Here is a 9,356-nt window from a genome sequence, read left to right as displayed (position 1 = left end):
TTCCCCCGTGCCCCCCGGTGCCCCCCGGTTCCCCGTTCCGCCCCCCTCCCCCCCCCTCGCCGGCCGAGATCGGTTACCAAAATAAAGCGCAGGTTTAATTCACCGAACACAGAACTCCCGCCGCGGCGGGGCAGAGCGGGGCAGCCCCGGCTCGGTACCGGCAACCCCGGCTGTACCGGGCGGTTCGGTCCCAGTCCCGGTGCCGGTGGACGCCGCCGCCCGCCCGCTGCGCCGCACACACACGCACGCACCACACGCACCGCGGCGGCCCCGTCACTGCAAAGGCGCGGGTGGGTGCGGGGGTCCGGTACCGGCTCCCCCCCCGGGGCCCGGCCTACAGCCCCTGCGTCTTCAGCTCCAGCGGCTCGGCGGGCGGCTCGGGCGGCGGCTCGGCGGCGGGCGGCTCTCCCTTGAGGACGGCCAGGCGCTCGGCCAGGCTGCGCGGCCGCGGGCACAGCGCGAACTCGTAGAGCAGCGCGGCCAGCACGGCACCCAGCAGCGGGCCGGCCCAGTACACCTGCGGGGGGGCGGCGTGGGAGCGGGCCCGGCCCCCCCCCGTGCCCCCCTCCCGGTCCCGAGGTTCCCCCCCCGGGCTCCGGTGCCGGCCCCGGGACGCCCACCCGTCGGGGCGTCTGCAGCCCCGGGGGCTCCCCGTGTCCTAATCCCATGTCCTAAGCAAGGGGGGGGCCGGGACCTGTCCCCCAGGGGGTCTCTGGCAGCCCCCCCTGCTCAGAGGGGTTGCTGCGGGGGTCACGGGGCCAGGACGAGGCAGGGCCCCCCCTGCACTTACCCAGTGGTTGGTGAAGTTGCGGGTGATGACGGCGGGGGCAAAGGACCGTGCGGGGTTCATGCCGGCACCCGTGTAGTGGATCTGGGGGGGGAAAGAGGGGGCGGTGGGGGGCCGGCTGGCTGCCCCCCGCCCCGCGGTGACGCCACTGGGGTCCCTGGGTGTGAGGGGAGGGTAACGGGGAGGTCCCCGCCCTTACCCCGAAGAGGTGGCCGAGGGCGAGGGAGAAGCCGACGGGCAGCGCGGCCGAGCCCGGGCGCCCGTCGTGGCGGTCGTCGAAGCTGGCGAAGACGCAGAGGATGAACTGGGCGGTCAGCAGCAGCTCCACCACCGTGCCCTGGCCCGGGCCCACGCTGGGGTGCAGCTGCGGGGGAGAGGGGCTCAGCACCCACCGGCACCCGGAGCTGTTCCCACATCCCCCTCCCAGTGTCCCCCAACCCGCTGCCCCCTCCCGGTGCCCGATGCCCATCACCCCCCCACGCCATCCCAAACCCCCCAGCACCCCAAACCTCCCCGGTCTCCCATTACCCCCACACTACCCCAAACACCCCCGGGATCCCCGTTCCCTCACCCACAGCCCCAAACCCCAGCCACCCTGGACCCCCTCACCCTCTCCCGCCCCTCTCACCGCGCTGAGGCCGAGGGTGCCGCGCACGGGGGCTGGTGTCACCCCGTAGAGGACGCCGGCCCCGGCCAGGGCGCCCAGCAGCTGGGCCACGAGGTAGCCCAGGGCGCGGGGCAGGGAGAGCTGCGAGGCCATCAGGAAGGCCAGCGTGATGGCCGGGTTGAGGTGCCCCCCGCTGACGTGCCCCAGCGCCTGCACCAGGGTGGCCTGGGCCAGCCCGAAGGCCAGGGCGGCCCCCAGGACGCCGTGGGGGCCCGGGGCCCAGCGCAGCGAAGCCCCCAGCCCCAGCAGGGCATAGAGGAGGCTGCCCAGGAACTCGGCCAGGACGGCCCTCCAGAAGGAGGACGAGCGCAGCTCCCGCATGGCCTGGCCCCACTGCCCGCCGCGGCCCCGCTCCCCTCCCGGGGGCCGCCCGCACCCACCTTTATACGCCCCCCCCAGCCGGCCCCGGGGGGTGGGACCCCACCGCCGCCACCCCCCCTTAACCAGTTCGCTGCCCTGGATAGGGGGTGGGTGAGGGGCTGTGTGGGACCCCAGTGCCCCCCCCGGGGCAACCCCACGCCCCCAGGAGAGCAGGGACCCCCCTGGAGCCGCACGCCCCCCACCCTGGGGCTGCTGTCCTGGGGGGCTGGCTCTGACCCACAGCTGCCCTCTGTGGGTCCTGGGGTCAACAACCGGCTTGAGGGGTGGGGGGCAGCACCGAGACCCCCCCCAGCCAGGTTTTGGGTGACACTGCAGGGGGGCAGCGCTGGGAGCCAGCCCACCCCAACCCCACATCTTGGGGGCTGGGGGTGCCTCCGGTTCAGCCCCACATCCCGGGGGCTGTGGCTGCTCCCCCCCCCTCCTGGGGGCCATGGTGGCCCCCCCGCCCCGGCGCTGGTTATTCAGCCCGGCTTAGCGGGCGCTAAGCCCCCGGGCGGGGGGATTAGGGCCGGGCCCGGCCATTGGCGCCCGCAGGAATCTGCCGGGGCTGCAGAGGCTGCGACAAAAAGCTTTGCTGCGCTCAGCGCCCGGCACGGGACAGGAGCAGCCCCTGGCCCCCACCGTGGGGCACAGCTGGGGGGGGTGAAGGGGTGAAGGGATGAAGGGAGGGCCCCCCCCCCCCCAGCGACCCCCAACCCCCCGGACCCCCCTAGCCCCACAGCACCACTCTGCACCCAGCTCTGGCCCCAAGCTGCCTTTAATCCCCATGGGGAAGGAGGTTGAGGGGAGGGGGTGCAAGGAGCGGGAGCCCCCCCCCGGTCCCCTTTTTCTGCTGGGGGCACCTCGTCCCCCTGCTGTGGGGGCTCAGGCTGCGTCCTGGCCCTGCTGGGTTGGAGGGGGACCCCTGGGGGGGGCGGTGGAGGGCGAGGAGGGGGTCGGGCTGGTGGCCTCCACTGGCGCCACGTCCCGGCAGGCGAGGCAGGCGCCCAGCTTCTCCCGCGAGGCACCGGGGGCGAAGACGAACTCGTAGGAGAAGGCAGCCAGCACCGCGCCTGGCACCGGCCCCAGCCAGTACACCTGGGGGGGCCACGTCAGGGGGCACCCAAGGGTGGGGGAAGTGCTCGGGGGCTGCCAGGGGGATGTGGGAGCAGGGGTGCCCTAAGGGTGCCAGGGGATGCTGGGGCAATGGGGCGGGGGGGGCACACCAGGGATGGAGGCTGATGGGAGGGACCTGCTCTAAGGGTGAGGGCCCGGGGGGGTCCCACGTTTGGGATGGGGACACCAGGGGGCTCTGCCCCAAGGTTGGGGACGGGGGGGACCTGTCCTGTGCTGGGGGGACCAGGGGGACCCAATCTGGGGGTGCAGCGGAGGGTGAGAGAAGAGCTCCCTGTCCTGGGGGGAGGATGGGGCGGGGGGCAGTTCCACGCTGCAGCCAGGGGCACCCATCCCCACAGCAGTGTCTTGAGGAAGGGGGGGGGGGGACGGGGCACAGCACCCAGGGGTGCCACCGACTCACCCAGTGGTCGTCCCAGATGCCGGTGACGATGGCAGGCCCCAGCGAGCGGGCTGGGTTCATGCTGCCCCCTGAGAACGGCCCCTGGGGGCAGGGGGTCAGGGCTGGGCAGGGGGCCGGCAGCCCCACGGTTGAGGTGGGGGCACACGGGGGGGGGTCCTTACCGCAGCCAGGGCACCGGCAGCCACAGCGCTGCCCAGGGCCAGCCCGGCGGGGCCGGCTGCCCGGTTGTTGGCGGTGGCGAAGGCGGCGAGCGCCAGCTGGAAGGTGGCGAAGGTCTCCCAGCCCCACGCCTGCCCCACCGTCCCCGCCGCGCTCACCTGCAGCCACAGCCTGGCCTCAGCGCCTGCCGGCACCGGGACGGGGACGGGGACGGGCACGGGGACAGGGGGGATGCTCACCCTGGTGACCAGGCTGGCATCGTCTGGCAGCACCGAGCGCGCGGCGGCGGAGGCCAGCACGGCCCCGGTGCACTGGGCCAGGAGCCCGGCGGCCCCGCGCAGGGCGCTCAGCTTGCGGGTGCAGAGCAGCGCCAGCGTCAGCGCCGGGTTGGCCTGGGGGGCCCCGAGGGTGTGGGGCAGCGCCGCGGCCGCCAGACCCCCCGCCAGCGCCGGTGCCAGGGGGCCGGGGGTCGCCGAGGCGCCCAGCACCACCCCCACGAAGATCAGTGTCGCCAGCGCCTCCGCCAGCACGGCCCGCCAGAAACAGGCGCTGCGCAGCTCCTGGGGGTGCCATGGAGAGGGGTGGGAAGTGACGGGGTGACAGGGTGACAGGGTGACATGGTTATAGGGTGACATGGTCATGGGGTGACACGGTTACGGGGTGACATGGTGATGGGGTGACAGGGTGACAGGGTGACACGGTGGTGGGATGACAGGGTGATGGAGTGACAGGGTGATGGGGGACGTTGGTGGTGGGGCACCATGGCAATAGGGTGCCGTGGTGACAGGGGACCTTGGGGACTGGTTGCCATGGCAACAGTGTGTCATGGTGACAGGGGACCTTGGTGGTGGGGTGCCATGGTGATGGGGGATCCCGGTGATGGGGCGCCATGGCAATAGGGCGCCATGGTGACGGGGGACCTTGGGGACTGGTTGCCATGGCGACGGTGTGTCATGGTGACAGGGGACCTTGGTGACGGGGTGCCATGGTGATGGGGTGCCATGGTGACAGGGCGCTATGGCAATGGGATGCCTGAGCCGTGGTGATGGGGGGCCTTGGCAATATGGCAACTGAGTCACCATGGCAACCGGAGCCCCCCCAGCAGGAGGGGGCTGCCATGGCAGCTGTGGGGTTGCTGAGCTGGGGTCAGGGTCAGGGTCAGGGCCACGGCTGGGGGCACACGGGGACCCCCAGGATGGGGTTAGGGGCTGAGACCTCAGAGAGAGGGTTGTGGGGCACGGCAGGGGCTGCCCACCCCCACCCCAGGACCCCACAGTCAAGGCTGGGGGGCAGGTGGGGGGCAGAGGGGCACCGGGGCCTTACCTCCCTGATGGCCATGGCGCAGCTGCGGGCTGAGCGCAGAGGATGCCCGAGGCGGGGGCACCTCCCACCCCCCCCTTCCCACCCCCCCCCCGGATTTAGGAGGGGGGGGAGACCCCACGCTCAGCACAGGGCATCGCCGGAGCACAGGAGGGGGCTGCCCGTGGGGCACAGCCATGGGGGGGGGGGCTGCAGGGGTCCTGGATGGGGCTGGGGCACCCCAAGGTGCTGTGGGTGCCATGGCAACGAGCCGGGGCACTTTGGGGGGTTGCCACGGTGACCGGTGCTCCATCCCCAAGGGAGAGATGAAAGGCAGGGATGAAAGGAGATGGGGGGGGGGGGAGTGAGGGGTGCTTATGGGGGGGGGCAGCCCCAGCAGCAAACGGGGCCGGCCCCGCTCACGCAGCGGCACCGGGGGGGTGCTGGGGACCCCTGTGCCGGGGGGCAGCCGGGAAGGCTCAGTGCTGGCGGCTGGGGGGGGGGCTGCAGCCCGTGCCCGCCGCTGCCCCCCAGCCCCTGCTGTCTGCTGGGGGGGGGGGGGGGGGGCCGGGCCCCACGTCCCTGCCAGCTCAGCAGAGCGCGGCCCCGCACGTGGCGTGAGTCAGCGGGGTCGGTGCCCGAGGGCCTGGCTCAGCACGGCCCGGCCTGAAAGAGCCAGAACAATCCCTGCACAAAGGGGCGGACGGACACGGGGACGGACACGGGGACTGCGGGGTGGACGTGCGGTGGGCACCGTGCAGATGGGGCCTGGGGGGGATGGGGGGGGCAGCCCCATCGCCCCCATCGCCCCCCCCAGCCCCTCCATGGGGCACAGGCGCTGTGGGGAAGGGCCCCGCCGCCTGCCCTGCCCCCCCCAGGACCCCTCAGGCCCCCCAAAAGCCCCCCAGGCCCCCCCATGCTCCCTGCCCCCCCCCCTCCCCGTCCTGCCCCCAGGAGCCCCCTTGAGGGGTGAGGGGAGGGGGCAGGGTACAGAGAGGGGCCAAAATGGCGGCGCCCAGCGCGGCTTCAGGCGCGGGGCGGGGCCTGTCCGGCGTCACGTGCCGGGGGAGGGCGGCACCAAGATGGCGGGCGTGCGGGAAGGGAGGGGGGGGAGAAGGGGGGGCCACGTGACCGTCCCCTCCAAAATGGCCGCGCCCACGGCTCCGTGCGCCCGCCCCGCTGAGGCCTAATGGCGGCGGGCGGGCGGGCGGGGCCGGGCCGCCTTAAAGGGGCCGCGAGTCCCCAAAGGGGCTCAAACCCGAACCCTCTGCACCGGGAGAGCCCCGTACGGGCCTGGGGAGGGGGCACCGACCCCCTCCGTCCCCCCCCGAGCCCCGCGTTGAGCCCCGGTGGCGGCGCGGGGAGCGCGGGCGGCGGGCGCTAGGACCCGGGCGGCGGCGGGGCCCGCCCCGGAAGCGGCGTGACGTCACGCGGAGCCGCCCCGCCCCGCCCCGCCGCGCGCTCGGCGATGCTGCTCTCGGTGCCGCCGCGCCCCGGCCTGGCCGCGTTCGCCTGCAGCAAGGGGGGCAAAAAGGTAAAAAAACAACAAAATAACCCCAAAATAAACCCAGAACCGGGGGAGAGGGAGGGGGGGGGTGCGGGAGGGGCCTAACCCTGCCCCGCCTCCCCCGGGGTGTGTGGGGGGGAAGGGACCGGGGGGGGTTAAACCGGCTCCGTGCCCCCCCCCCGGTTCCCAGCAGCCCTATGTGCCGCCGCCGCCAGCCATGGGCCCCCCCAGCCCCGGCCCCTGCCCCCCCGGGGGGGCGGGCGAGCAGCTGAGCAAGACCAACCTGTACATCCGCGGGCTGCACCCCGGCACCACCGACCAGGACCTGGTGAAGCTCTGCCAGCCGTGAGTGGGGCCGGGCAGGCCGCGGGTGCGTGCCTCCGGGGGCGGGGGGGGGTCACCGGGGAGGGGAGGTGCAGGGGGTGACCCCCCCCCCGGTGTGTGTGTGTGTGCCCCGCAGGTACGGGAAGATCGTCTCCACCAAAGCCATCCTGGATAAGACGACCAATAAGTGCAAAGGTTTTTTTTTTGTGGGGGGGGGGGGGTTTGGGGTCGCTCCTCTTGGTTTTGGGGTCGCTCCCCTCTTTTGGGGTCCCCCTCGGGGTTTGGGGGTCCCCCCTCTTGCTTTTGGGCCCCCCCCAACTGCCTGTCCGTGCTTCTCCCCCCCAAAAACCCTCCAGGCTACGGCTTCGTCGACTTTGACAGCCCCACGGCGGCCCAGAAGGCGGTGACAGCGCTCAAGGCCAGCGGGGTGCAGGCGCAGATGGCCAAGGTACGGGGTCCTGGAGCCCCCCTCCCTGCTGCTCCCCCCATTCCGGGGTCATCCCGATCCCGTGCGACCCCCTGACCCCCCCCCTGTGTTCCCCATCGCAGCAACAGGAGCAGGACCCCACCAACCTCTACATCTCCAACCTGCCGCTGGGGGTGGACGAGCAGGAGCTGGAGGCGCTGCTGAAGCCCTTCGGGCAGGTGGTCTCCACCCGCATCCTGCGGGACCCCCACGGGGCCAGCCGTGGCGTCGGCTTCGCACGGTACGGGGCCGGGGCAGGGGTTGGGGGGGGGACCCAAAATAACGAAGGGGGTCGGGGGGGGGGGGGGCGCTGTGCGAGCCCTGGGACGCCCAGGAGGGTCTCGGGTGTTGCCCCCGCGCCCCAGCCCCGCTCCCCCCACCAGGATGGAGTCCACGGAGAAGTGCGAGGCCGTCATCACCCACTTCAACGGGAAGTACATCAAAACGCCCCCGGGGGTGCCAGGTAGGCCGAGGGGGGGGCAGAGAGGAGGGGGTCCCAGGCGGCGGGGGGGCCGGGTGGTGGCACTGTGACACTGACACCGCCCCTCCCCGCAGCCCCCCCGGACCCCCTGCTCTGCAAGTTCGCGGACGGGGGGCAGAAGAAGCGGCAGAGCCAGGGCAAGTTCGTGCCCAACGGGAGAGCCTGGGCCCGGGACGGCGATGCGGTGAGAGCGGGGGCCAGCAGGAGGGGGGGGGCAATTTGGGATTAAAGGGGGGGTGCAGCAGGGTCTGCCTCCCGGCAGGGACCCCCCCATTGGGAGCGAAGGGGCCATGGGGCAGCCCCAACCCTTCTGTGTCCCCCCCAGGGCACCGTGACCTTGGCCTACGACCCCACGACGGCGCTGCAGAACGGGTGGGTGCTCTGAGGGGCCGGTGGGAGGGGGGGGGCGCTGCTGGCTGGGCTGCACACCCCCCACCTCCCCCACCCCCCCCCTAAACCCTCCCCGTGCTCCCCAGCTTCTACCCCGCTCCCTACGGCCTGGCCCCCACCAGGATGATCGCGCCCACCGCCCTGGCCCCCTACCTGCCCTCGCCCGTCTCCTCCTACCAGGTACGTGGGGGCCCTGCGGGACGGGGGTGTCCCCACGGGTCTGTGGGGGGGGTCCCTGTGGGGCCGGGCCCCCCCCGGGGTCGTGCCCGCGGCCCCCCCTCACCGGCTGCTCCGCAGGTTCACAGCCCGGCCTGGATGCCCCCCTCCTACCTCGTGCAGCCCACGGTGAGCCCCCGGGGGGGGGGTGGGGGGTGGCGGAGCTGGGGCCCTGCCCCCACACCTGCCCCAGGCCACGCCCCCCCCGTGACCCCGCCCATTTGCCTCCGAGGCCCCGCCCACTTTGACCCCCTGTGAGGGTGCCTACTTCGCCCCTGGGGCCCCGCCCACTTTGCCCATGCCCCCGCCCCCTGTGGCCGTTGCCCCGCCCCTGTGCCCCAAGGCCATGCCCCCATCCCAGCCCCACCCATGGCCACGCCCCCAACACTGACCACGCCCCAAACATTGGCCACACCCCCCTTCCCTGCCCTTCCCTCTGCCCCCTCCAAGTCCCCAGGTCGCCCCCTCCCCCCTGCCCCCCCCCTCCCCCCGCCCCCCCCCTCCCAAATGCCCCCCCCCCACTTCTCCCCCGCCCCCCCGTGCCCCCCCCTGACGGAGCCGTGCAGGGCGCGGTGCTGGCCCCCCGCCGTGGACCACGCCGTCCCCCTCCAGCCCTCGGTGGTGGCCCCCCTGGCCCAGCAGCTCGGCCACCTCTCGCTGGGCAGACGGGCACGGTAAGGAACCCCCCCCCTCCTCCCCCACCCCCCCCACGTTGTGCCCCCCCCAGCCCCCCAGCACCCTCCTGACCCCCCCATTTCATCCCGCCCCCCCCCAGTACGTGCCTGCCACCGCCCTGCCCGGAGCCTTCCTGCCGCCGTACCCCCGGTGCCGCCCGCCATCCCCCTGGAGGTAAGCGCTGGGCACGGGGGGGGGGCTTTTTTGGGCCGGGGGGGGGGTCCCGGCCCCCTCCCCACCGCCACCTCCCCGCAGGACGGCAGCGCCGCACCGAGCCACGGCCACGGCCCCGTGGAGTCGCCCTCCGAGCCCAGCGCCTTCCCCTACCCCTACCCCAAGTAGCAGTGGGGGTGAGGGGGGGGGGGGGGGCGGTACCGAGGGACCCCCCCCACGCTGCTGCCGTCCCCCCCCCGGGGTGGAGCCCCCCCCCCCGGCTGCCAACTGCAAGGCGATGTCGCCCCTTCCTCTGCTCCTCTTCCTCTGCAAGG

The 9,356-nt window shown here is 73.9% G+C and overlaps 3 protein-coding genes across 3 annotated transcripts; 1 reads left to right on the top strand and 2 right to left on the bottom strand.

The window, feature by feature from the left end:
* Window positions 1-334: 334 nt before the first annotated feature.
* On the bottom strand, window positions 335-1,775 carry LOC309888781 (lens fiber major intrinsic protein; the record flags this gene model as incomplete). The annotated part of the gene is made up of 4 exons (XM_082781339.1): window positions 335-517; window positions 791-871; window positions 987-1,151; window positions 1,416-1,775. 4 exons carry the CDS (start codon window positions 1,773-1,775, stop codon window positions 335-337), a joined length of 789 nt encoding a protein of 262 aa, XP_082637465.1.
* Window positions 1,776-2,699: 924 nt separating this feature from the next.
* On the bottom strand, window positions 2,700-4,848 carry LOC309888840 (aquaporin-2-like; the record flags this gene model as incomplete). The annotated part of the gene is made up of 5 exons (XM_082781445.1): window positions 2,700-2,912; window positions 3,352-3,432; window positions 3,513-3,668; window positions 3,750-4,070; window positions 4,834-4,848. 5 exons carry the CDS (start codon window positions 4,846-4,848, stop codon window positions 2,700-2,702), a joined length of 786 nt encoding a protein of 261 aa, XP_082637571.1.
* Window positions 4,849-6,062: 1,214 nt separating this feature from the next.
* RBMS2 (RNA binding motif single stranded interacting protein 2) lies at window positions 6,063-9,264 on the top strand. Its single transcript, XM_082781358.1, is given in 16 exon segments — window positions 6,063-6,343; window positions 6,507-6,661; window positions 6,777-6,835; window positions 6,997-7,088; window positions 7,190-7,347; window positions 7,490-7,569; window positions 7,662-7,771; window positions 7,913-7,959; window positions 8,064-8,157; window positions 8,275-8,322; window positions 8,760-8,774; window positions 8,776-8,854; window positions 8,857-8,867; window positions 8,969-9,008; window positions 9,011-9,042; window positions 9,124-9,264. Coding segments are annotated over 16 exon segments (1,173 nt in total). The 5' UTR covers window positions 6,063-6,277; the 3' UTR covers window positions 9,211-9,264.
* The last annotated feature ends 92 nt before the right edge of the window (window positions 9,265-9,356 follow it).

Source organism: Aythya marila (genome assembly GCF_965140915.1).
Source record: "Aythya marila genome assembly, chromosome: 30".
In the NCBI taxonomy this organism is placed as follows: domain Eukaryota; kingdom Metazoa; phylum Chordata; class Aves; order Anseriformes; family Anatidae; genus Aythya; species Aythya marila.
Note: the sequence above shows the minus strand (reverse complement) of the source record. Positions and strands in the feature narration are given on the sequence as shown.